The 27,512-nt window shown below is 50.6% G+C and overlaps 1 protein-coding gene across 1 annotated transcript; it reads left to right on the forward strand.

Moving 5' to 3' along the window:
* The first annotated feature begins 21,166 nt into the window (after positions 1–21,166).
* Tmem54 (transmembrane protein 54) lies at positions 21,167–27,372 on the forward strand. Its single transcript, XM_059256137.1, has 6 exons — positions 21,167–21,313; positions 23,900–24,093; positions 26,119–26,178; positions 26,265–26,453; positions 26,544–26,678; positions 27,051–27,372. The coding sequence occupies exons 1-6, from the start codon at positions 21,298–21,300 to the stop codon at positions 27,123–27,125; spliced, it is 669 nt and encodes a 222-aa protein (XP_059112120.1). The 5' UTR covers positions 21,167–21,297; the 3' UTR covers positions 27,126–27,372.
* Positions 27,373–27,512: the final 140 nt, after the last annotated feature.

Consider the following 27,512-nt stretch of genomic DNA (forward strand, 5'->3'; position numbering starts at 1 on the left):
ACATCGTGGTGGGGGCGAGGTGGGGTTATATGCTGGAGGAATCACAAAGAAATACCACCACCACAGCTAAAGGACCAAGCTTTTGATAAACATTCCAAGCCCAAACTACAGTAGGGAGTGTAATCTCCGGGAGGGAACATTTTATTAGAAACCTGAATGGAGAAATGGGGGCAGGGGAACCATCCTGAAGACAGCACAACACCGGTGTGACCCGAACACCATGGGTGGAGTCAGGGAGCAGAGCTGGCGGAAAGGCAAGATGGTGCAGTGCATCAGAACAGATGGGAAGAAAAGGTCAGGAGGAGTAGCACTCAAGTGCCGTGGGTGTGTCTGGTCCCCTGAGGATGGATAGAGGCTTTGGGCTTGGTGGACGAGTAGTGTTGCAAACATACCATCTTGTACTGCAGAGGCCAGCAAGCTGGGGAGGCATGCCTTGACTTCCTTGAGGTCGGGACTCTGCATGCAACTCCCCTTGCCAGTGAGATGCACAAACAGTATAGACAGTGGCTAATGCTCCTGCAAGATCGTCACACCTCAGACTGCTCCTCAAGGGCGCTCCAGGGTCAGTGGTAGCTTTTCAGGTGTGGAAGGGCATCCCCAGCCCTAGGTAGCTGCTGGTAGTGCACGTTCTTAGAACCAGCTGGCTCCTCACCTGCAGGGTGGTGGTGGATATAGCAGTTCCCATGCATGTGAGGATCATTGGGGGAATCCTGAAGTACGGTCTCCAGCCCTCTAAGGATTTCCAACTCCACCTAAAATTTGTAGTTTGGGGATTCCCCCCCCCCATAACTTATTTTTGTTGTTGTTAGAAGTGGTAACAGGCACAAAGCTTAGCTCCATTATGACTAAGTTGGCTTTAAAGGAAATGAAGATGTCGTAGCTTTGGGATATGGTAAACTCCAGTCACCTGACACACAGTCTTTCAGAAGAAAGATCAGGTATCCGCAGTGACAGGCCAGCGCGTAAGGAATGAGGTCGGATGACAGAGTGAGAACGTGAAGGGCCCCCTCCGGGCATGCACAGTAGAGCCCCCATTTTTTTCCCTTACAGCCACAAGGCTGGAGTACCAGAAATAAAATGGGGCTGTGCCAGGTCTCCTGTGTGATAGATAGGGCATTGCTTTGTCAAAGCAGTGGGACCCTGAAACGAGAATTGGGGATATTCACTCCAATTTGGATGGGTCCTGCCAACCCACTGTCTCCACACAGCTCCTCGCACCAGCAGACACAGCACTCCTGACTGTCTTGTGTGGACACCCTGGGGGCGTCACCTTGAAAGAGAATGCCACCCTGTGTCTCTGCCTCGGGAAGGTGCAGCAGTCAGGACTGAGAGTTTACAGGACTGTGGCGTTGTCAGTGGTGCTCAGCAGAAACCTGGGGAATGTGTGGATTTGATTCCCAAGGTGTCAGAAGACAGGATGAAAAATTGGTTCATTCTGGTTGAACTGGTTAGTACGGACAAAGGAAAAACCCTGGATCCAGTCTGTTAACCAACTATGGCAACAAGAACAGCTCTCAGACGACTGACTGGCTAAAACTTTTTTGTTGTTTTTCAAGACAGGGTTTCTCCCAAGCTCTGGGATTAAAGGCCAGCGTCACCACCGCCACACCACACTGGCGCCTTTTTTTTTTAGCCCGGGTGTCACCTCAAACTCACAACGTAGGCAAGGATGACCTTGAACTTATTTTAAAATCAAAGTTCATTTTAGCAAGCAAAAAGATTTTGTTTTTGTTGTTTGTTTTGGGTTTTTGTTGTTGTTTCTTTTTCTCGAGACAGGGTTTCTCTCTGTAGCTTTGGAGCCTGTCTTGGATCTCGCCCTGTAGACCAGGCTGGCCTCGAACTCACTGAGATCCGCCTGCCTCTGCCTCCCGAGTGCTGGGATTAAAAGCGTGCACCACCACGCCTGGCTGCAAAAGGATTTTTAATGGTGAGAAAACAAAAGAAAGTAAAAGTGGAGGAGAAACTAGGTTGAGCAGCCGCACCTGACCTTAAAGCCGTGATCCTCCTGCCTCTGCCTCCCGAGTGCTGCTGGAATTACAGAGTGCACCGCCATTTGAGAACTCAGCCATGCGGAGGGTGAACCCAGGGCTTCATCATGCCAGGTTAGTACTCTACCAAGGAAGCCATCCATCCCAGGCCCTTAGTTCGCATTTCTGTTGTCCAGAGTTTTCTAGAGATTATTCCTTTCACCATGAAATTGGAGATGTCAGAAGTAAAGGAAACACTTTTTTTTTTTTTTTAATTGAGCAAACCCAGGTCCTCGGGCACGGGAAGCAGGCATTTGCCTGCTGACCTACCTCCCAAAGTAAATGGGATCCTGACAGGGGCCAAGGGTTATTCCTTGGGGAACAAAATCTAAAAATCCTACTTGGTTTATATAAACAAAATTAAAAAACCCAAGATCTAGCAATTAGAGACCTGTCTGGAGCCACCAAATCGGAGAGCTGTGGTGCTGGGTCTCGAGCTGAGCAAGCACCCGAGCGCCCTCAGAACCACATTAGACATCCAGCTTTCCACAGAGGTCTTAAGCCTGTGCTCGGGGTTCCTGCTCTTAGGGAAGTGGAAATGCTAGTCTTGAGGGATTACTTGGAGACTGTCCCCAAGCTAGCACAAATCACAAGGGATTTGAAAGCATTTTGTGGTCCAGTCATTAGAACGGAGGTTTTGGGGGTGTTATGGATTGAACTGTCTCCTGACCACTACCTCAAAATGTGGCCATATTTGGAAGCAGGGTTCTCGAGAGTGTAATTAGGATGTCATTCTGAAGTAGGATGTCTCCCTAACCTAATATGGCTGAGGCCTGTCTAAAAAGAAAATTGGGGGCTTAGTGACATGTCTCTGATGTACAAGACCTGGCCTTGGTCCCCAGCATCACAGTTAAAAAGTTACGTAGACTGAGCGTGGAAGAGAGGTGGTGGTGACTTGGGAGTCAGGGGAAGCCAGAGACTGCAAGACCCTCGATTTCTAAACACAAGGAGCAGATTCCCCACTTCCAGCCACAGAAGCCTCCAGCACACATCTAAGGTTGCCAGCACCAGCCCCAAACAACCAACTCCTGCTGTGAAATCACACAGTTTTAGCACTTTGTCAAGGGGGCCAGTTAAGAAAAGGAATTTGGGCTGAGTCTCTCATGTTTCCATTCTGTGGTCCTCTCCCAGCTCCCATAGACTCGAAAGCCACTGACTCAGAGTGAAAGCTATTGTGATTCAACAGCAAAGGAAACTCCTTAATTGCCTTTCCCCAAACAAATCATAAACCAGAAGCATTTGAAGCGGGGTGATTCTCGTGTAACCCAGACTGACTTCAAACTTCCTATGTACCTGATAATGAGCTTGAACTTCTGATCCTCCTGTCTCCTCCTCCTCGGTGCTGGGATTACAAATGTGTGCCACTATGCCTGCTAGACCAGAGGTTCTCAACCTTTCTAATGCTTTAATACACTTCCTCATGGTGTGGTGACCCCCACCCATAAAATTATTTTCATTGGCCAGGCGGTGGTGGCACACGCCTTTAGTCCCAGCACTTGGGAGGCAGAGGCAGGCGGATCTCTGTGAGTTCGAGGCCAGCCTGGTCTACGGAGAGAGATCAGGAAAGACGAAAAGCTACAGAGAAACCCTGTCTCAAAAAAAATAAAATAAATAAAATAAAAAAAAATGATTTTCATTGCTACTTCATAATTGCTATTGTTATGAATCATAATGTGAGTATCTGATACACAGGCTATCTGATGTGTCCCCTGTGAAGGGTCATTTGACCCACAGATTGAGAACTGCTGTGCTAGACAAACACTCTACCAACTGAGCACGTAGGACTTGGCTACACATAGCTGTTATTGTGCGTATAATCTCTTTATGAAGCAAACGCCTTTCTGTCCTGGAGCCCATAGCCACATGATGGGATGTGAACATTGACCTGCAATTGGAGCTTCCTGCAGCCCAAAGAGCAGAAAACAAGCTGAGTCCACCTGTCAGATGAACAGCGCATCCTTGTCCTGCATCCAGGATGCCTGGCCTCTTCAGCTCTGCTGAAGTCTAGTGGGCACCCACATCTCCAGAGACATCACCAGGTCTCCGGCCACATAGGAAGTGGCAGACATCTAGGGACAAAATAGGTTCCAGAGGACGGGACAGTATCTGGAAATAAAGGGAATTTCTAAACCTGTGTTTATAGTGCCTGGCACGTGGCAGTACCTGCTCTAAAATGAAAGATGAGTGAGTTCTCTGTTCGTCCTCCACCACTGGGTGTTCAGTGAGTTCAATATACGTTTGGTTATACTGCAGTGGCTTGTGTTGGGGCCAGGGGTGTTGGGGATTGACCTTGTGTATGCTGAACAAGCACTCTGTGGACCCAGTTACATCCCCAGCCCTCCTGGTACTGCTAGGTGTTTGGTTTTGGTTTTCATTTTGGTTTGGTTTTAGTTTTTGTTTGTTTGGTTGGTTGGTTGATTGGTTAGTTTTGTGTGTGTGTGTGGGGGGGGGGGGTTATGTGTGTATGTTTTGATTTTGTTTGTCTGTTTTTGAGACAGGGTTTCTCTGTGTAGCCTTGGGTGTCCTGGAACTCACTCTGTAGACCAGGCTGTCCTCAAACTCACAGAGATCCACCTGCCGCTGCCTCCCCAGTGCTGGGACTAAAGGCATGCACACAACATCCAGCTCTAGTTTGGGTTTTATGACCTTGCAAATCCTTAGCAAATGAATATGCCATGCCCTGCTTCAGCAGTTGCCCAAACTGAACCACAGAATGGGGTGTTTGCTCCTGTTGAACAAGCCACTTTCAGTGGTGGCTACCGGTCTTCACCAGTTGATGTTTTCTTAATACTGAGCCCTGCTCCATGCTCTGGGGACACCAGCTAGTCAGCTAATAACAGCCAAACTACATCAGAGCCCTTCTGTTGTAGGGAAGGCACAAGAACTCATTCAACATATGCATTGTTTCCAAGATATAGATTAAGCATGCCAAATCCAAGATCTCCACATTGTATTTTAAGTGGGAAAAATTCTAATCATTATAAAACCAGAGACGTCTCCCCCAATTACTCTGTCTAATTATATGTTCAATTTAAAAGAGGGGGAGTGGAGCTGGGGAGATGGCTCTGTGGGTGAAGTGCCTGCCACTGAAGCCTGAGAACCTGGGTTTAGACCCCCAGCATCTACACAGAAGTCAGGCAGGGGGCACATGTGTCCCCAGGACTTAAATCATGGAAGAGGAGGACAGACCTCCACACACATCTTGTAGCACCTGTGCCTGCCTGCACACACAAATGAAAAATGCAATAAAAAAAATCATAGAGCATGACCAGAGGAGACACCTGACATTGACCTCTAGCTTTGACACACATGCGCACAACTGCATGCACACACACACACACACACACACACACACCTATATACATGCATACCCATGTACACACACATGCACTCACACATAAATTCAACATGTGCACACACACACACACAGTATAGTGGTTAAGAGACTAGTCTCGAGCTAGGAAGTGTATGTTGGAATTCTAGTTCCAACCATTTTTAAAATTTATTATGCATTGGTGTTTTGCCACAGGTGTTGGGTCCCCTGGAACTGGAGTTACAGAGAGTTATGAGCTGCCATGTGGGTGCTGGGAATTGAACCTGGGTCCTCTGGAAGAGCAGCCAGTGCTCTTATCCACTGAGCCATCTCTCCAGCCCTAGTCCCAACGATTTAAGTAGCCTGTGAGCTTGGATACATGTTGACTGGCTCCTCCGTCCCAAATTCTTCACATGGGATATAAAGCTTGAATGAATGCCCAGAACAGTACCTGGCTGGCATCCTGGACTTTCAGTCAGTCTCATAAAAAGCATTGTCATTATTGTTGTGTGTAGCATGAATCTTAAAAGGTCTTATTATTAAGAACGAACCTGGAGCCAGGTATTGTAGTGAATGCTGGAAGATCAGAGAAACAGAACAAGCCACAGCTACCTCACCTCGCCAATTCCTCAGCTGATCCTGTTTCCTCAGACTGGAAACCTCTGTGTCCTCATCCGAATGGATCTCAGTTGAACTGTTGCTAAAAGCCTAAAAGCTTAACCAGGCTCTAGTTCCTGGTTTTCACGCCTTAAATACCTTTCTGCTTTCTTCCATCACTTCCTGGGATTAAAGGCGTGAGTCATCATGCCTGGCTGTTTCCAGTGTGGCTTTGAACTCACAGAGAGCCAGACAGATCTCTGCCTCTGGAATGCTAGGATTAAAGGCATGTGTGCCACAATTTTCTAGCCTCTGTATCTAGTGGCTGTTCTGTCTCTGACCCCAGATAAGTTTGTTAGGGTGCACAATATTTTGGGGAACACTATCACCAACCACAGTTGTGCACAAACTTGCTATAAATGTCATTTATTCATCATGTGATCTTCCACACAACACTGCCTCTGACCAAGCAGGGACTGGGCTAAGACCTCTGGGATCATGGCGGGCCTTCCCACTCAGTACAGTACAGTTAGGAGACATAACTTGAAGCTCTTTTCCTCAGGATCAGGAGTGTATACCAGCACAGGAGTGTATAATAGCACCAATACAGGGTGCTCACTCACTCACTCGTCCCTCTTTTAGATTAAAAAATATATATATTGTTGGGGGCTGGAGAGATGGCTCAGCAGTTAGGAGTACTGACTGCCCTTCCTAGAATCCTGAGTTCAATTCCCAGCACCCACATGGTGGCTCACAACCATCTGTAATGAGATCTGGCACCCCCTTCTGGCCTGCAGGAATAACACTGTACACATAATAAATAAATAAATAAAAATTTTTTTAAAAGTATTGTTATTTTATGACTTTTGCCTGCATGTATGTCTGTGTATCATGAGCATGCCTGATGCTCTCAGCAGCCAGAAGAAGGTGTCAGATCCCCTGGATCTGGAGTGACAGATGGTTGTGAGCGGCCGTGAATGTTGGGAACTAAACCTTCCTAGTGCTGGGATTAAAGGTGTGTGCAACCACTGTCTGGCTATCAGCCAGTGCTTTTAACCAGTGAACTATCTCTCCTGGTCTGGGTGCTGTTTCTTTGACCGTCAGAATATAGAGTCCAGGAGCCGTTGGATAGGAGCATGGTAATGGAACATGTTGGGCCCCAGTAATCCACTCACAAAATGTTTGCTCCTGCCGGGCGGTAGTGGCACAAACCTTTAATCCCAGCATTTGGGAGGCAGAGGCAGGCAGATCTTTGTGAGTTCGAGGCCAGCCTGGACTACAGAGTGAGTTCCAGGAAAGGTACAAAGCTACACAGAGAAACCCTGTCTCGAAAAACAAAAACAAAAACAAATTGCTCCTTTTCCCTGTGAATGTGGTTGGTGTTTGTTTCAAACTAATATTTGTACCTGGGCAAACACTTGAGTGTGTTGAACTGGGAATTTGGGGGTTTAGTCTCCTCTGCCACTGAACCAGTAGCTCAGATGGCATGATGATCCTGATCACCCAGGAAAATAGTGCCACAGAAGCTGGTCAGTGTGGCAAGAAGGAGTAAGTCTGGGATGCAGAGGCGTGACCAGCACTTCTGGAGTAAGTGTTCTCAGGGGCCAGGAAGATGGCTCAGTGGGTAAAGCACTTGCATTCAAGCAAGAAGACCCAAGTTCAAATCCTTAGCACCCATGTAAAATCCAAACATGGCTGCACAGCGGTGGCACACACCTTTAATCCCAGTACTCGGGAGGCAGAGCCAGGTGGATCTCTGAGGCCAGCTTGGTCTACAGAGTGAGTTCCAGGACAGCCAGGGATACACAGAGAAACCCTGTCTTGAAAAAAAACCATCATAATTAATAAATAAAAGCCAAACATGGCAACGCAGATCTGTAATCCCAACACGGGGAAGAGGAGACTGGAAGATCTCTGGAGCACACTGGCCAGCCACTGTAGACAAGTCGATGATCTTAAGGTTCAGTGAAGAAACTGTTTCAAAAAGTAAGGTGGAGGGCAGCAATAGAGGAAGACACAACATTGACCTCTGTCCTCTGTATACACGTGCACATGTGTACACACACAAACAGGTGCATGCACACACACACACGAAGCTAGGCTATGGGAAGCTCGTTTGCTTTAGGGATGAAGAGTGGGATACAGGTCACCTGTCTGATAACTTCATCCAGCTGAGCTGCTGGGGAAAGATGGATGCAGTGAGCAGCGGGGAGAGTGGATGTGAGCAACTGACTCATGCCCAGCTGAGAAACGGGGACTCTGGGGCTTTCTGTTTCCTTCCTTGCTCTGTTGTGTATTTATTTATAGTTACCAGCCTGTTTCTCACCACCCCCTCACATTTCCCCGGCAAGATAAAGTGTGTCACTGTAAGTTGACAATTCAGTCTTTAGGTTACAGGTTGTCACGACAGAGTTATGCCCAGGCTAGAATGACTATCACCGGACATAGATACAGGTCTTGAACCGCCCAAGTGTCGGGTTGCTGTAGATATGACCAGTCGGCTTTTAGCATCCACATAAACACTTCCTCGGTGAGGGGTTAGACACTGTTTACCTGGCTCCTGTGTAGCGAGGGTCTGCATACAAATCTAGTCTACCAACTGCATCCGTATACATACGTGTGTGCGCGCGTGTATAAATGGGGGAGGGAGGGGTGAGACAAGGCCATCTCTCATATGTGTGGAAGCCATGGGTCACTCCAGATGCGTTTCTGGTCAGCTCACGTGAGCACTGAGGGCTGTGATGGCTGAGCTCAGTGTTCTAGTGTGCAATCACCCGCCTTCTGAAGGTAGCAGCAGTGGTTGCAGTCAGAATGGTGTGTGCATGTGTGCACACATGTGTGTGCCTGTTGGTGCACACATGTGTGTGCCTGCTTTCTTGTTGTTGATGTTGATGGGGACCGAATCTAGAGCTGCGTACTAAGCACATGCTTTTCCAAAGTACCGCACCCCAGCTCTAGGCATCAACTTGCCGCTGAACTCCCTGACTTCACAAACCAGTTGGATTTAGATTTTTTTGGGAAGATTTCAGTGGAAGAGCCGGCATGGAGTTTATGATCTGCCAACCATCACCAGCTTCAGTTTTCTTGGCGGCTGCGCTCAGCTCTGTAGCTGAGTGTATGTCCGGCCCCAGCAGCACCTGCCCACCCCAAGCTCATCACATGATCGCTTCGGGGCTTCACGGACAAAACACAGGACCCCTGACCACATTTTGCAGAATCACCTTCAGGCTGTGCCTACAAGATGTGTATGAAACAGACCGCAGGGCCCTGCGAGTTCCCACGGCCAGACGTGAAAAGAGCAGGCTCCACGCTCAGCTCCCCATTCCACGCGGCACCCTCTTCCCGCTCTGACACGATTGAGTGTCTTGAGGCTTCGTGGGTGGAGAGCGAACATCCGTGAAGGTGCTGACACTGTGTGGTTGGGTTCCGAAGCCTGAGTTGTAGACGCACAGAAACTGGCAGCCCTCCTCCAAGCCGACGCCAGAGACACCACTTAGCTTCACTTTGAGGTCTGCGCATGTGCAGCAGGTGGAGCCACCTCTCGGCTTTGCCTAGTGTCAGGTACTTGTCAGGTACTTGAGGAAGCAAATTCGTTGTTAATGGGATGCCGGCAGCTGCTTCATTCCGGGCTTAATCTGTTTGCTGCTGCTATAACAGAGGGCCTGACTCCGAAAAATCTACAAAAAAGAGATTTGTTTCTTACACTTCTGAAGGTTGGGAAGTCCATGGCTAAGAAGCCTGTATATGGCAAGGGAAGGTCTCTCCCTTCCTTTCTCTCTCCTCTCTCTCTTTTGATAGGTAGCCCAGGCTAGCCTTGACTTCACTCTACAGCCAAGGATGACCCTGAACTCCTGATCCTCCTCCCCCTGTATTCCAAATGCTGGGATTACAGGTGTGCACCACCACGACCAGTCTACGTAGCTGTGGAGATCCAATCCAGTGAGCCGTATCTCCAGACCGAAGCAGAGGCTACCTTACTGTGTTGTCTCATGGTAGAAGGTAGGAGGAGCGGAAAGCGCGATTGTGACTTCATGTGTGTGTGCATATGCATGTGTGTGTGCATAGGCATGTGTGTGCATATGCATGTGTGTGTGCATAGGCATGTGTGTGCATATGCATGTGTGTGCATATGCATGTGTGTGTGCATAGGCATGTGTGTGAGGGAGGGAGAGGGAGAGAAAGCAAGAGAATCAGAGATTAAGTTGACAACATTCAGAGTTTTTGTGTTTTGGTTTTGGTTTGGGGATTTTGGTTCTTGGTTTTTCCAGACAGAGTTTCTCTGTGTAGCCCTGACTGTCCTGAAACTTACTCTGTAGACCAGGCTGGCCTCGAATACAGTGTGTGTTTTGGGGGGAACATATTCAAACCACAGCACAGGCCCTGTGCCAGGGCACAGAAATTGCTACCCACAGACTGGCCCAGACAATGTCACCGAGGAGATCATTCACAAAAACCTGGCACCTAAAACCCTCGGTGCCAAGGAGAGAGGGTCAGCTTTCCTTTCTCTCAGCCTTTAACCAAGGCAGGGTGGGGGGGCAGCCAGTGACCAATGTGGGGGGGAGGGGGCAACCAGTGACCAAGATGTGGGGGGGGGGGTCAGCCAGTGACCAAGGTGTGTGTGGGGGGTCAGCCAGTGACTAAGGTGTGTGTGTGGGGGTCAGCCAGTGACCAAGGTATGTGTGTGGGGTCAGCCAGTGACCAAGGTGTGTGTGTGGTGGGGGGGGTGGTCAGCCAGTGACTAAGGTGTGTGTGTGGGGGTCAGCCAGTGACCAAGGTGTGTGTGGGGGGTCAGCCAGTGACTAAGGTGTGTGTGTGGGGGTCAGCCAGTGACCAAGGTGTGTGTGTGGGGGTCAGCCAGTGACCAAGGTGTGTGTGGGGGGGTCAGCCAGTGACCAAGGTGTGTGTGTGGGGGTCAGCCAGTGACTAAGGTGTGGGGGGGGGTCAGCCAGTGACCAAGGTGTGTGTGTGGGGGTCAGCCAGTGACTAAGGTGTGTGTGTGGGGGGGGGTCAGCCAGTGACTAAGGTGTGTGTGGGAGTCAGCCAGTGACTAAGGTGTGTGTGTGTGTGTGGGTCAGCCAGTGACCAAGGTGTGTGTGTGGGTCAGCCAGTGACCAAGGTGTGTGTGGGGGGTCAGCCAGTGACCAAGGTGTGTGTGGGGGTCAGCCAGTGACTAAGGTGGGGGGAGGGGGCAGCCAGTGACCAAGGTGTGTGGGGGGGGTCAGCCAGTGACTAAGGTGTGTGTGTGGGGGGGTCAGCCAGTGACTAAGGTGGGGGGGGTCAGCCAGTGACTAAGGTGTGGGGGGGGGTCAGTCAGTGACTAAGGTGTGGGGGGGGTCAGTCAGTGACTAAGGTGTGGGGGGGGGTCAGTCAGTGACTAAGGTGTGGGGGGGGGTCAGCCAGTGACTAAGGTGTGGGGGGGGGTCAGCCAGTGACTAAGGTGTGGGGGGGGGTCAGTCAGTGACTAAGGTGTGGGGGGGGGGTCAGTCAGTGACTAAGGTGTGTGTGGGGGGGGGTCAGCCAGTGACTAAGGTGTGGGGGGGGTCAGTCAGTGACTAAGGTGTGTGTGGGGGGGGGTCAGCCAGTGACTAAGGTGTGGGGGGGGGTCAGCCAGTGACTAAGGTGTGGGGGGGGGTCAGTCAGTGACTAAGGTGTGTGTGGGGGGGGGTCAGCCAGTGACTAAGGTGTGTGGGGGGGTCAGCCAGTGACTAAGGTGTGGGGGGGGTCAGTCAGTGACTAAGGTGTGGGGGGGGGTCAGTCAGTGACTAAGGTGTGTGTGGGGGGGGGTCAGCCAGTGACTAAGGTGTGGGGGGGGGTCAGCCAGTGACTAAGGTGTGGGGGGGGGTCAGTCAGTGACTAAGGTGTGGGGGGGGGTCAGTCAGTGACTAAGGTGTGTGGGGGGGGGGGTCAGCCAGTGACTAAGGTGGGGGGGGGCAGTCAGCCAGTGACCCAAGGCAGGAGAGGGTGAAGAGCCAGAACAACATCACGGAAGCCAAGTGGGCAGGGGCTCCAGCAGGGCGGCTCATCAGCTGGCGTGGGCGACAGGTCAGGTTGGCTGAGGCTAGATTTGCCATCAGAGTAAGTGGTGGGTTTAGAGAGCGCAATTTCAGGAAATTACTTCCTTCTGCTGAGGAGCGAGTGGGAGGCAGCGAGGAGGGGAGGCAGTCTCTCTGCTAGGCTTTTAATGGAAAAGACTTAAACGCAACAGAGAGCGCAGTGTAAGAGAAGTGAGAGGTCTGTGGGGCTCTGGTCCTGAGGAGACAGAGAGGTGGTGACCTTAGGCAGAGGGTCGGCTGTGGTCTCCTCCCCGCTCAGCTTGGAAGGGAGAAGAGGGCAACTAGAAATCTAGTTGATTGACTGAGAAAATGCAAAACTCCTAGTGTAGAACTGGGGGCGGGTGCACAGCCTTGCCCCCTTTCTCTCACGGTGCAGGCTCCGGTCTCTGGGAGTTGAAGGCTAAAGAACACAACTTGGGGGAGTGAGATGGATCATCAGGCAAAGGTGCTTGCCACCAAACCCCAAGACCTGAGTTCAAGGCCCAGGCCCCACAGGATGGAAGGAGAAAGCCAACTCCTGCAAGTTGTCCTCTGACCTCTACATATGAGCTGAGGCACATGTATACACACACACACACACACACACACACACACACACACAAAATGTAAAGGAAAAAAATCTACAAGGAACAAAACCGGAACAATTAACAGAAACCCATAAACTTTTCTGGGAATTCCAAGAAAACAGGACTGCTTTCTCCTGAGGTTTCAAAATAGAAAAGACAGGGCACGGATTTGTCAGAGGCCACTAAGTAGACGGCGTCTACCTAGGGTTAAAGGTACTGGGGCAGAGGGTGTGACTCAGTGGTAGTATGTTTCCCTTGAATCCACAGGCTCTAGCAGTTCCCAGCCCTACAGAAAGATTGAAAAATGCAGGGAAGGCAGTGGGTCCCAGGGTCATACCGAGGTCGTTAGGGTTGGTGGCACATACATTTACCCAATGAGCCACCTCACCAGCCATTTGTTCCTTTACAGTGTGTGTGTGTGTGTGTGTGTGTGTGTGTGTGTGTGTGTGCACCAGCACGCTTGCCCTGGTACACGTGTGGAAGTCAGTTGTGGGTTCTGACAGCTGGATTCAGATTATCAGTCTTGGTGACAAGTCCCTCTACCCACTGAACCATCCTACTGGCCCAGACATCACTGAACCAGCCCTGCATGGACTACATCAAATGACATGGGGTTTGGAGAGGGGATTTTTTTTTTTTTTTTTTGGTGTTTGTTTGTTTGGGTTTTTCTTGTAGTGCTGGGTTAGAACCCATGGCTTTACCTGTTTCAATAAAGAAAAATCAACTGGAAATGTGTATGTGGGGGGGGCGGGGGGAGCATCTGGTTTATTACTCATCTCCCCTCATCTGTACTTTTTTTTTTTCTTTTTCAAGACAAGGTTTCTCTTTTTAAAAAAAAAAAAAAATAAAGATTTACTTATTTATTATGTATACAGTGTTCTGCTTTCATGTATCCCTGCAGGCCAGAAGAGGACACCAGACCTCATTACAGATGGTTGTGAGCCACCATGTGGGTGCTGGGAATTGAACTCAGGACCTCTGGAAGAACAGCCAGTGCTCTTAACCTCTGAGCCATCGCTCCAGCCCAGGTAACATATTCTAAAAATTACTTTTTGTTGGGGGCAACAGCATCTTTAGAGGACCCTGAAAAAAATTGAGATAATGGTGAAGTCCTGGGAGAGCTAGCTGTATTATTTTTTTGTTTAGTCTCTGTGTGATGGGAAAGTGTAGAGCTTATCTGAAGTCTTGACTGGATAGTCTGTGAGGCTGGACCATCTCAGGTAGCAGCTTTGAAGTTGTTCTGGATGCAGAATTTTGAGGAAACTGAAACAGAGGCATTCTGAGAGGCTGGATCACCTGGGTTACTTGTCTTTATTGGTGTCTGGTCCTTTTTTTCTGAAAACACATAAACTTTTAAAAGTAACATATATATCTGCATTAACACAAGTATGGACTGTGTGGTGTGCACAAGTCAGCTAAAGATAATATTTTGTTCTATATTTGAGCAGGTAAAAGGCATCTGTCAACTTTATAAGTCCATTTGGACTATATAACCAAAACTGTAATATAAATCTCCATCCATGTCATATAAAAGGACGGCATATAATAATAAGTCATGAGAACTCTGTAGCCAACAAGATTTTATCATGTCTCATCCAGTCTCAAAGCTGTTCCCATAGTAGAGTGATCAGCACACCCGTCACCTGTCCTGTAGTCTTGGTTTCTTTTTTTATGTCTGCAGCCAAGATCCTCAGGAGGTCTCCTACAATCAAATCTGATCTTTATTAATTTTGAAGAGAACCATAACTTTTTGTTTCCTCTGGAAACAAAAGCATAATTTCTCCCCTAATGCAACATATTTTTTGACTTCCATTCTGAAGTGAAGACATTCTTAAAATATGTAGGTTTAATTTAGCAGTTTTCGTGATCCAATGTCTCTCAGCAGCTATTGATTTTTTTTCATTAGCATTTAAAAAATTCCAAGTCAACAAAGCACCATACAGGATCCAGACACCCTGTGTATTTTCCATCTTTACATGGCTTATTATTTTTATATTACTTTATTTTTTCTTTAAAGACTTTTTATTATTTTTAAGCTATTTTTTTTCTGTGATTGTCTGTACCCATTTTCTTTTCTCTCTTCAGCATCTAAGCACATGTTTAAACGTACTGTCCCTTTTTAGAGGCTTTCTGTGTCTGGACCCGGCTTTGCTAAGCACCTGCAGCGTTCTCTGACCGAGTGAGACAAATCTTAAAGGGTCATGTCAGCTGCTGTGGGACTTAGCACGCGGCACTAGCTGCTGGCTCTAGTCTGCAGGCCACGGCTGGTAGCTGAGTCTCTGTACACCCAAGCCTACCAGAGAGACCCTGGTCACCGGGAAGCTGCGTTTGACTTCATGTTCCAAATATTTTTTTCAGCTTTCTTAAGCCTTTTGTGGATATATGTGGCTCCATGTTGGGCACCATGTGTAACATGTCCTTCTCTCTCCCACCAGCTCCCAAATAATGACACAGAGACTTACATTAACTATGAAAGCTGGGCCTTAGCTTAGACTTGTTTCTAACTAGCTCTTATAACTTAAATTAAACCAATTTCTATTCAACCACCTGCCACTATGTGGCTCATGGCTTTTTTTTGTAGCTGAAGTTTTCTCTAGTCCTGCCTGGCCCACGGTCAGGACAAATCTCTCTCACCCACCAGTCCCGCGCTGCTCAGACCAACCAAGTAAACACACAGAGACTTATATTGCTTACAAACTGTATGGCCTCAGCAGGCTTCTTGTTCTCTAGTTCTTATATATTAAATTAACCCATATCTATTAGTCTATAAGTTGCCACATGGCTCGTGGCTTACCGGTACCTTACATCTCGCTTTTCATGGCAGTGACTGGCAGCGTCTCCCTGAATCAGCCTTCTACTTCCCAGAATTCTCCTCTCTCCTTGTCCCACCTATACTTCCTGCCTGGCTACTGGCCAAACAGTGTTTTATTTATTAACCAATCAGAGCAACACATTTAACATACAGAACATCCCACAGCATCCCCCACTCACCCACCCCCAAACAGGGTTTCTCTGTGTAGTTTTTGGTGCCTGTCCTGGATATCACTCTGTAGACCAGATTGGCCTCGAACTCATGGAGATCTGCCTGGCTCTGCCTCCTGAGTGCTGGGGTTAAACGCGTGCGCCACCGCTACCACCGCTGCCGCTGCCGCCACCGCCACCACCACCACCCGGCAACTCCACTTTTCTTATTCCCCCAGCCCACTTTGTCCCCAGAAGTCTCACCTAACCTCTTCCTGCCTAGCTAGTGATCATTCAGCTCTTTATTAAACCAATCACAGTGACACATCTTCACACAGTGTAAAAAACATTACAAAACAATCCCAAGTCTCCCTGCAAAACCCCCTGCATGTCCCATCTCACTGGGACAACTGAGCAGGCCTTCAGATGCCAGGCACGCACATCCTCATACACATACACACTTTGGCTTGGGTTTATTTATTTTGGTTTTTCGAGACAGGGTTTCTCTGGGTAGTTCTAGCTGTCCTAGAATTCACTCTATAGACCAGGCTGGCCTCGAACTCACAGAGATCTGCCACTGAGTGCTGGAATTAAAGGCATGCACCACCACCACCCAGCATGTTTATTTATTTGTGTATGTTTAAAGGACAGTTTGCAGAAATCAGTTCTCATTGCCATGTGCATCCTGCAGGGTCACAGCCAACTTCAGTGGCAGAGCCTTTACTCAGCTGGGCATGGTGGTGCACACTTTCAATCCCAGCACTCAGAAGGCAGAAGCAAGTGGATCTCTGTGAGTTTGAGGCCAGTCTGGTCTACAGAGCAAGTTTCAGGCCAGCCAGGGTTACATAGTGAGAGCCTGTCTCAGAACAAACAAACAAACAAACTTCCCGTCTTACCATTTTTAAAAACTTTTTTATTACATCTACTTATTTATTTGCGTATGTTTGCATGCACACATGTCACTTGACACACATTTGGAGGTTGGAGGTCAGAGGACAGCCGGGGGGAGCTGATTCTCCCCTTTCACATGTGGGTCTCAGAATCAACCTCAGATCATCAGGGTTTGCAGCAGGTACCTTTACCCACGGGGCCGTCTCAACAGCGCTTCTCTTCGGTTTTTATGTCCGTGTGCATACATTTGTAAAATAGAATGTGGCGTGGTATGTGTGATAGGCTACTTATAAAGGAAGTGTGGATTTGTGTGATGGTTCATAACAATTGTCAACTTGGCACAAGCTAGCATCACCAGAGCCGAGCCTCTGAATGGGCCTGTGACTGATTCTGAGTCCAGCCTAAATGAGGATGACACCATTTCATGGGCTTTTGTCCCGGGATGAAGAAAAAGGAGAAAGCAAGCTGAACGCTCTCTGCTTCCCGACTGTGGCGCAGTGTGAGCAGCTCCCTTAAGCTCCTATTGCTAATGCTTCCTTACCACGCTGGGCTGTGGCTGCTGTGAGCCAATATAAGCCCTTTCTCCTTAAAGTTGTAAAATATTTAGTCACCAAAATGTGACAAGTCACCAATACAGCTGTTAAAGTGAGGAAGGGTTGCACACGGTCCCACCTCCCCAGCAGAACAGACACCAGGAGGTCACACCCTGGAAACACCCCAGTGCAAATCCACAGGGCCACACCTGGTACAAAGTTTCAGGAAGAGAGTCTCACTCCTTTATTGTGGGATATTTTGATTGCATTCTCACACTCCCGAGACTGCCCAATAAAATTATACCTTCAATCAGGGGGTAGGGCCCGTGACTTGCTGACCAGAATTGGACATAGAGAAGCCAGCAATTTGGATAGAGAAAACTCACAGGAAGAAAAGAGCAGCTTTGGCTTCCTCTCGTTGGTTCTGAGATGAGGGAAAAGATGTGTCTCTTACAGTGTCCCTGGCCAAAAACCAAGGTCAGCTAGTTGCTACTCCGCATCTCTGAGTTAGCAGGTGTTCAGCCCAGCCTTTGACTTCCGAGTCTTTATTGATAAATAGAATGATAGAGACTTCATTTAAACCTACATATTGTGGCCACAGCAGAGCCAGGCCCGAGGGATTGGAGGCCCTGCCAGGCTGAAGTCTGAGTGGCCATTGGGGCACTGACTGAGGGGCCATGGGGTGGCAGACGATAATTAAAATATCAGTAGATTCATGTGAAGCCGCTAAGCCGACAGAAAAACATCACTCCTTGTGTTTACCTGACCTGGTTTCAATCTTTTGCACCTCTCAAGTCAATAATGCCTCAGAGATGACCGAGGCTGGAAGACACAGTACCATCCTATATGACTGGGAAACTGAGGCCCCAAGAATGGCAGTGGTCCCCTAGGAGACCACAGTTAAAGTTGGTGGAAGGCAAGAAGCTAAAGCTGTGGCCTGGAGGCTTTTTGTCTTTGGTTTTCTCCTGAATATAAAGCAGTGTGTGGAGAGGGGGGTGGAGACAAGCATCACCCGTTGCCGGAACAGTGAACTTTAGTCACCAGGAAAAGAGATGGTGATAACCTTGGGTCACTAAACTTGGATGATCCTGGAAAATCACAATCTAGAGAAGCATGTGGAGCCACCTTAGAGGCCCCAGGATTGGGCACAGTTTTGCAGGCTATGGCTCTCTTTCTCTCTTTATCCTCCAGTACACACTCGGAAGTGAGGAACTGCCTTGTAGGCAGGCTTGAATTCAAGCTTCAGCTCTGAGTGTGCTGTATGGAGGGAGATCATGGGTCCTTTACTCTTTTTTTTCCCCAACCGGACTGAAGACCAAACCCAGGACCTGCACTTGCTAGGCAAGCGCTCTACCACTGAGCTAAATCCCCAACCCTGGGTCCTTTACTCTTCTGGCCCTGTCTTTTATACCTGTAAAATTAAGCGATTATCTTTAACTCTGTTCTTCTAGGGACACAAAGAAACCATGTATGCATTTGATAACAAAGGCATTTAAATTATTTTATTTATTTATTTTCATGTGTAGGGACATGTGCTTGCACGAGTTCATGTACCCTACATGCATACAGTGCTCTCAGAAGCCAGAAAAGGACATCAGATCCCCTAGAGCTGGATTTACAGTTGGTTGTGATCTTGCCATGTAGGCGCTGGGGATTAAACCCCGGTCCTCTGCAAGAGCAGCCGGTGCTCTTAACCACTGAACCATCTCTCCAGCCCTAGCAAAGACACTTAAAAGACCTGATCCCTAACCCAATTCTAGTTCCGGCCATCCTCAGTGCCCTGTGCCGATGGAGAAACACCATCTACTCTCACATCTGAGGTTTGGCAAAGTGAGCATTGGCACTCCTCAGGGCAGCCCTGGGAGGTGGGCTCTGCCATCCAAGAGCTATTCTGGCGTTGGGGTAGAGGGAAGTGTGAGGGAGACCTTTCTTTTTCAGCAAAAACAAGACATGAATAAATGTTTCTTGGAAGATTCCAACAACATATCCGTGTATAAGGCAGAGAGCAGAAGGCCTCCCCGCTGTCCTCCGGCCCTCACAGCAGTTATCGCTCTGGCGCCCTGCTTCTATGAGGAGCAGCTCCCACATCCCCAAACATCATCACAGTCGCATCTCTTACGGGATGAAGACCTAAAAATAGAGTCGCCGAGCCACAATTATGAGCATGCAACCATTTGCAACAGAGCTAAGTGCTGCCGAGTGACTGCTAAAGGGTCCCCACGTACATCACATTTGATGTCCACTAGGGAGGGCACCAGCTAATGGCTGAATGACCTGCCTCCGTCTGTCTTCCCTTTCATCTAGCAAGTCTGTCCCCTCACCCTTCACCCCTTTCACAGCGTCCGCTTCAGACATCAGCTGATAAGAAAGCCCATCTCTTGAGAGTGGCCAGAGCAGCCTGCCTGACTTGTGGTTGTCCAGCAGTGTCTGGGGCTTCCAAGGAGACGTGGTTTAGCTCTCTCTCCTGCTGCTAATGTGTTTTTCAAGCTCCGGAAATTGGATGTGCTGGTTCAGGTGACACGAAGCACCAGACACCTGGGTTCCAGGCTCTGAGAACCTGCAGACATCAGGGCAGCCTCCTGCATGGAGACTTACTGACTGGTGGGGTACAGAATGTGGACTAGGGTCTGGTACCACCGCTTACCTCCCAGAGGTCTGCTATAAGGACCTCAGTGGTCCAGGGAGGTGGCCATACTGTCTTCAAGGCAGAGTGCTTGACAGAGACCTGGGTGGGCATCCCGCGCCTGCTGACTCACCACTTCTGACTAAGTGGTCCTAGGGGAGTGCCCAGCCATCTGAACCTGAGAAGCGCAAGACTTGTGTGTGCGTGTGCGGCACGAACGCTGGAATGAAGCAAGGGCTGGCCATGCCCATCCTGGCACTTGATGTAACCCAAAGCCAGGGGCTCCATGACCGCTAAAACCAGCAAAGCGCCTACTGTGCGTCCTGTTGTGTCTACACTTAATCCGCAATAGACAGTCTTCCTTTTTTTAGATTTATTTTTATTATTTTATGAGTGTTGTGCCTGCACGTACATCCGTGCACCACATGAGTGTCTGGTGCCTGAGGAGGTGGTAGGCCTTCATGTGGGTGATAGGAATCAAACCTGGGCCCTTTACAACAAGTGCTCTTAACCACTGAGCCGTCTCTCCAGCCCCCACAGTAGACGTTCTAGGATTTCTGTGAGTTCAAGGCCAGCCTGGTCTACATAGTGAGTTCCAGGACAGCCGGAGCTACAGAACGAGACCCTGTCTTCAGTGCGTGTGTGTAATTTATCTAGTTTTCCCATCCACGCGTGTATTGTGTGCTATAGTATGTCAGTGCCATTTGGGGCTCCAGTGGAGGTCAGAGGACGACTTTCAGGGGTCAGTTCTCTTCTTCCATCACGTGGGTCCTAGGGACGGAACTCAGGTCATCAGGCAGTGGCCAAGGGCCTTTACTGGCTGGGTCATCTCATCGGTCCCTGCAATTTCTTTCTTTTTTTTCCTTTCTTTTCTTTTCTTTTCTTCTCTTCTCTTCTCTCTCTTCTCTTCTCTCCCTCTCCCCTCTCCTCTCCTCTCTCCTCTCCCTCTCCCCTCTCCCCTCTCCCCTCTCCCCTCTCTCCCCTCTCTCCTCTCCCCTCTTCTTCTCCCTCTCTCTGTTTTCCTGTATCAGAGGACAAGAATTATTATCGTTGTTTTCCAAGGAGAAAAAGACATCTACACACACACCACCACCACCACCACCACCACCACCACCACCACCACCACCACCACCACCAAGACAGGAAGGAAAAGCCCCTGCCCAACATGGAAGACCAGATAGAGACCCGGGGCATTCTTTACCAGGGAAAGGAAGGCCCCGGAGGGAAAGTGATCGGTCTGAAGTCACACAGTAGATTAAAGGCAGACCCTGGTCCTCTAGGCACCGCGTTCACCACCCACAGCTGCCCCTGCTTTCTCTCAGCTTTCATCCTGAAGGTTTTTTCGCCCAGGTGCCCCTCGGGTCGTGATGATCGCTGCGGACACACTTACATCACCACCCCCAAGCACGGGCAATGGCGACTCTTTGGAGCCTCGATTTCCATCGGTGGAATGGGCGTGCGAGAGAGAACGAGGGCGACTTGGCGCCGGGCACCTGGCTCGGCGGCAGGGGCGGGGCTGTGACTCAGCCGCACAGTCCCGGGGTCGCCCAGCCGGTCAGACCGGCCTCGGCAGCGCGCGCGGGGCGCCGGGCTGGGCGGCCCGAGGGGTGCAGGGAAGGGAGGCCGCCGGGTGCCTGCTCCGGCGGCGGCGGGAAGAGGAGCGCAGGCCACGGGTGAGCAGGATGGCAGCGAGGTCCCGCTGACGCCCGCTGGGGCCACTGGCTGGGAGCGACATGTGTCTGCGCATAGGTGAGCTGGGGCTCACGGGAGACCCATTCCTGGGGGGACCCAACCCGAAGCCAGGCCGCCTGCTCCATCCCTCCCTGCCTCACGTCCTGGCCTGCGGCAGGTCACTTTACTCTCAGCCTCAGTTTCCCCCAGAAGTAAGATGGCGGTGGGGTGACAAGTGGCCAGGTTTTATTTGCTTTTCCCGTGCGGGCTAGGCAAGTGCTCTACCAGGGAGCTAAACAGCATTCCCAAAGTTTCAAGACCGAGAAGTTACTCGGGGACTAGTCTGGAACTCAGTACTTAGCTCACTCTCATTTTGAACTCTGGATCCTCCTGCCTCATCCTCCTAAATAGCTGGGACTCCAGGTTTGTGCCACTGAGGCACAGCTCTGAGTAAGCCTCGTTTTCATGTGGCTGGTGGCACCTCCAGCTCTTGCCTCTATTTTCCTTTCTAAGGGGCCAAACCAGGCTCCCGGACCCGCAGACTGGAGAAGGGATGCAGACAGGGATCCGGGCAGGGTCCAGAGCTTCGGGTCCCCAGCCTTGCCAAAGGTCCCATTTCCGTACCCTCCTCTCACCCATCCAGGGTAGAGGGAAAGGCCTCAGATGGCCAGCAGAATAGACTGGCTCGCCCCTCTCCCACTCCCTGGGCAAACCCTGCCGTTTGGGGTCTAAGGAGTTCCCACTCTTCAGCACACACGGCTTGTTTCTCCTTTGTAAAATGGGGACAGTCGTACCCGCCTCTTGACCAGGATGAAGTTGGCTCCTGATAAGAAAGGCTTAGCACAATGCCAACCACATTGCCCAATGCTACCAGCATGGGAACTGAGAAATGAAGCCAACTGCCTTCTGACCAGCCCCGAGGGCTTTCTGACAACCCCCCAGGCACAACCCTGGCCTCCTGTTTGACCAAAGCCTTGGTCCAGAGATGGTGCTGTTTTTGAGCCCAGCCAAAGCCCAGGAGTGTCTGGGTTGCTCCTGGCTGATGGGTGGGTGGGTGGATGGAATGGGAGGATGGGGTGGGACGCGGCAGGCCCCTGGAACAAGGTTGCAATTCCTCTTCCTGTTTGGCCAGCTCTTCATCTTTACAAGGCCATTCCGGTTCCTGGTCTGTCCTCTGCTGCTATGCCAACCCTAGAGTCTGCAAGCTCCAGCGGGGAGCTCAGAGACCAGTCAGGCCAGCCCCTCCTGGTTTTGTGCATGGAGAATCCAGAGCCCAGAGGGGAGGAGGGCCTGGTACCAGGTCCACGGTGAGTCTGTGATTGTCTACACAGGCTTCTCCTTGCTCCCTAAAATTGCTCTCTCTCTCTCTCTCTCTCTCTCTCTCTCTCTCTCTCTCTCTCTCTCTCTCTCTGCTACTGAGTTTAATTAGGGCTGCTTACAGGAGTATGAAGGAGTTTTTTACTGGAACATAGGCAACTTACCAGTGGCTACATCATTGAAGAAAAAAAAATTAAATTAAATTTTATATATATATATATATATATATATATAGAGAGAGAGAGAGAGAGAGAGAGAGAGAGAGAGAGAGACTCACTCTGTAACTTATACTAGCCGCTAGCCCTGAATTGGCAGGAATCCTCCTGCCTCAGTCTCCTGAATACGAGGATTATGAGCCACCACCCCAGGCCTCCTGCAATCAATTGCCCAGAGAACGTCCAGCTTAACGATTCTTCCCACATCCGTTTCTTGCTTTCATTCAGCAACATATAGGGAACAAGGTCAAACCTCTCTTCCACTGTGGGGAAACTGAGGTTTAGCAGGGATCCCAAAGTCAGAGCCATTGGGAAGGCTCTGCTTGGTTGGGAGGGTCTACCACACTCCTGTTTCACAGAGCTGGCTAAACTGAGGGTCTAGGCAGCCGTGAGGCAGGGTTAGCAGCAGTGGGAGGTGTGGTAGAGAGCAGCTCGGAGCGGGAGGAGGGGCTTCCTGCTCTTCGGATGTGGTAGAACTTGGCACTTGGCCACTCAGAAATTGTATTTGTTGCCAATCTCCCTTCTGGTCCCAGCCTCCATTTAGCAGCCCCTGCACTGAGAGTCCCCAGGGACTTTCCCGTCCACCCGTGGACCTTGTCCACACTGAGAGACAAGGTCTCTTTTCCTCTCCAGGAGAGAGGTGGAGACTTCACGGCTCTCAACAGGTTTCGTTCAGCAGCTGTGTGTTAAGTACCATGGGTACCAGTCTCCACTCCTGGACTGCCTACTGAGCAGGGCCTGTCTCCTTCCCATTACACTGTGGGCTCCTTGAGGCCTGGACAGCACCTGTTGGACTTGTAGGCACCCCAGTGTCTGGTACGAAGCAGGCACCCAGGAAACTTCTATGTATGGGACAGATGAATGAATGAATGAATGAATCAATGAATGAATGAATGAGTGGCTCAGTGGGAGGATCCTGTTGGATCCCTGCTAGTCACAATTCAGCAGTTAACAGGGACAGCTTTGTGTGCCACCTGTGTGTTTTTCCAACCTTAGAATCCGAGGACTTTCAAAAACCAACTGTGAAGTTTTAGAGACAAAGAAACAGGGATCTCGGATGACCCAAAGCCTGGGCTTTCTCCTCGGCCCGGCAGGAAGAGCCTCACTGTGACCCCGACATGTGTCCCCACAGGTGGCCTGAATGTGGGTGAGTTCCGGAAGGTGCTGATGAAGACCGGGCTGGTGCTGGTAGTGCTGGGTCACGTCAGCTTCATTACAGCAGCTGTACTCCACGGCACCATGCTGCGCTTCGTGGCTGCGGCCAGTGACGCCGTGGTTCTACAGTACTGCGTGGTGGACATCCTCTCCGTCACCTCTGCCATTGTGGTACGGCCAGGCCGGGAGGCCATCAGGAGGGAGGGACTGGGTCTCAACCAGAGTCCCAAGCACTAACCCTAGTAACCGTCTACCAACTGGGCAGGCACGCAGACTCTCTCTGCCTCAGTTCTGTAAAATGGGGTGGTGAGAGTGTACCCGGACTGCAAAGGTTCCTAGTGGGTAGCCGAGGTCATCCACAGAAGGTGTTTAACTTAGGGCCTGGCACACGGCTAGAGTGAACGGCTGTGACAAATATTCACGGAGTGGTGATAGAGTAGGAATGAACATCCACTTAGCTAGGGAGGATCCAAAAAGGTTTCAGGGAAGTGGAGACCTCTGAGCTGGGTATTAATGGATGAGTAGGAGTTTCCAATGGACTGTAATTATCAACCCAGGCATATGGCATGTTGGGGCTAGCAGGCAGAAAGGCATGCCAGGGTGGCATTCCATGTTCCAACTGTGGCAGGTGCAAATATCTGGAGCTGGGAACGGCTGAGATCTGCTCTAGAGACACTGAGCCAAATAATTAGGTGGGAGTTTAGCGCTAGAATATGATACCTGGACACCTGCCCCTTTGATGGACGCATAACGAAAGAGCCTCGTTTATAAACCTCTTCTCTGCATGTCAGCTAAGGCAGCTGCAGACTTGAGGATAATCTCAACTCTGGGAGACCTGCTGACTCCCGGCTAAGGGATTTCTCTCTGTATGCTGGTCTCTGCCTGCTGGCCTCTGGGCGTGGTAATCCAGGCTCTGACCTGTAGATGCTCCAACAAACAGCAGGAACAGTCCTGTCCTATGTCCCAATCAGTGTCTGTTTTGCTCAGCAGCCATATGAAGAAGCCACAGAAGGTGGCCAGCCCAGGGTCAGGAGGCTCTGGGCTGGACCGCTTCACTATGGCTTTCCTTTCCCCAGGAAATCCTCAGCTGCCCATACCTGGGGGGTTCACCCCACTTCCTGCTGATGGGATGCCTTCCTGTGAGGTCATCCTGCAGAGAGGACTGAGCCCAGAGACGTTGAGGCACTTTGTTGTGGCTGCACAGTGAATTAACATTACCGCCATAGGTGTCCGTTACAGAGAGTGAACTTATCAAGGTAGATAGGATAAATGGAGCTAGTGATCCGGGGAGAGCAGCCACTGGGCTGAACAGTGGAGGTCCTGTCTCTGGGGGTCGAGGGGCATTAGGATGCAGGAGCAGGAAGGGTGTTCTTGGAGGGGATGGTCTGTGGGTAGCAGCAAACAGTTATGATTGGGTGCCCATATCCAATGTTATGAGGGAAGACAGTGGCCCAGGGTAGACTAGAGAGGGCCAGGAATAGGTCATCAAGAGCTCGGGATAACTTCAGATGCTCCTGGGGGGTTCTTTGTCTTTTGTGGTACTGGAGATTGAATCCGGACTTCACAGATGCTAGGCAAGCGTTCTATTCCCAAGTTCCATCCTCAACCCCCTCTTAGAGATTCTGAGTCCTGTTCATAATGTGTCCTGTCTGTCTAAGATGGTGACCCTGGGCTGGCCTCCTTCCATGCCCACCTCATATGGCTGCTGAACAACTCACTACACTTCACTACACAGTCCTAGGTGAGCTGGGACTTTCGATGTAAACCAGGCTGGCTTTGAACTTGCCACAGTCCACCCTCCTCGGTGCTGGGAATATAGGCACGTCACTATGCCCGACTCCTGGTTTAATATCATTTTGATTTTAGTTCCTTGTTAGTGGAATGGGTTTCTACCAAAGTCTTTTCCATCCTAAGGAGTGATGTCTCGTGCGTCCCAAGGCCTAGCCCCTGGCATGTACCTGCAAACAGGCTGCACAGGACCCTGTCTGAGATGCACAACTTTAGACAGTGGGGAGCCCTGGAAGGTTGTAGGCAGTGAGTGATGATCGGGAGGCAAAGCCCCTCTGAAGCACAGGGTGGGAGTGAGGACTCTAGTAATAAGGAAGACCTCGGTGGATCTTTATCCGAGTGTGGGTCTAACCCCGCGAGCTCTCTGCTCCAGCATTACCGTCCGGGCTGATTCACACTTCCCCACAGGTCATCATCTCGGGAATTGCTGCTGTCATCTTGTCCCGCTACCTCCCCAGCACCCCCTTGGTATGTGGCACTTCCTCAGGTGGGACTGTGGGCTGGGTCAGTAGCCCCCTTGGGGCCAAGCACTGACCAGTGCTCTCCATACCTAGCGCTGGACCGTGTTTAGCTTGAGTGTGGCCTGTGCGCTCCTCTCTCTGGCCTGCGCCCTTGGACTCCTGGCCTCCATCGCGGTGACTTTTGCCACCCAGGGCCGGGCACTACTGGCAGCCTGTACTTATGACAGCCCTGAACTCCCAACACTGGCACCTGACTGTCCTTTTGACCCTACTCGAATTTACGTGAGTGCCTCAGCCTTGGGAGGGGGCTGGGAAGGGCTCTTGGAATCCCCCTGCACCCCTAAGTAGATGCTTGGGCCTCTGTCCCCTCAGAGCTCTAGCCTGTGCCTCTGGGCCATCTCTCTCATGTTCTGTGTGGCGGAGAGCGTGTCTGCTGTGCGCTGCGCCCAGCTCGTGCATCGGCTGCTGGAACTGAGGCCCTGGTGGGGGAAAAGCTGCCACCACACGGTGAGTCCCCTCCATAGTCCTGGGAAGTCACTGCTGGGATCCCTGGCTGGTCAGCTCCACCCGCCTCTGAAGAGGGCCTCAGATAACCGGAGCAAAAGTTTGCTCACCACCACCAAAGGGCTCCCAAGTCCAGAGAGACCAGATCTGCCAGCTAAGTCACACAGCTGTGTCTGGCTCTCCCACTCTTGGGAAGCAAGAGTTTGGGGTGCTTAAACAGGAGACACTCGGGGGTCTGGCCTGTCTTGAGTGATAGTGATGTCCTCTCCCATGCCCCAGAAGCCCCTAGTCCTCCCTGCCTCCAGTTTGGGGATGTCCTGGAGATAGAGAGTGCAGTCTAGACCCAGTGAAACAAACAGGTTTCTGTGTCTGCAGATGCAAACAAACCCAGAGCCCCTGGACGGCCATGACTTACTGAGCTGCACCAGCTCTGTGCAGCTGACCATCTGACACCTTGAGGAGCCGCGGCTACTGAAGCATATGACCAAGCCTGGACGTGTGCTAAAGCCTGCACTGACCAGTGCCCAGGGAGCCATGGAAGCCTAGGTGGATCCAGGATCCCCCAGAACAGGCCAAAGAGGGCTCAGTGGACCCCTGGGGACCTGGGAGAAGGCTTTGAATGTTCTCCCTGGCCACCCGGCACTCCGCACTGAAACAAGACTTTATTTTGAAGTTATTAAAAAGAACAGAGATGCTCCGTGTGCTGCATGCAGAGGGAGGTGGGGGCTTTGCCAGGGGCCTGCGCTTCTTTCCCACACAGAATGCTGTGGAGGGACTCTGCCCGTGTGTGTGTGTGTGTGTGTGTGTGTGTGTGTGTGTGTGTGTGTGGCCTGCGTG

Source organism: Peromyscus eremicus, chromosome 2 (assembly GCF_949786415.1).
Source record: "Peromyscus eremicus chromosome 2, PerEre_H2_v1, whole genome shotgun sequence".
In the NCBI taxonomy this organism is placed as follows: Eukaryota; Metazoa; Chordata; class Mammalia; order Rodentia; family Cricetidae; genus Peromyscus; species Peromyscus eremicus.

Excerpts from the sequence above, each read along its gene's own strand:
- Tmem54 (XM_059256137.1), top strand. Across the intron at positions 24,094-26,118 it reads CCGTCACCTCTGCCATTGTG|GTCATCATCTCGGGAATTGC; the intron begins GTACGGCCAGGC and ends ACTTCCCCACAG. Across the intron at positions 26,454-26,543 it reads TTGACCCTACTCGAATTTAC|AGCTCTAGCCTGTGCCTCTG; the intron begins GTGAGTGCCTCA and ends CTGTCCCCTCAG.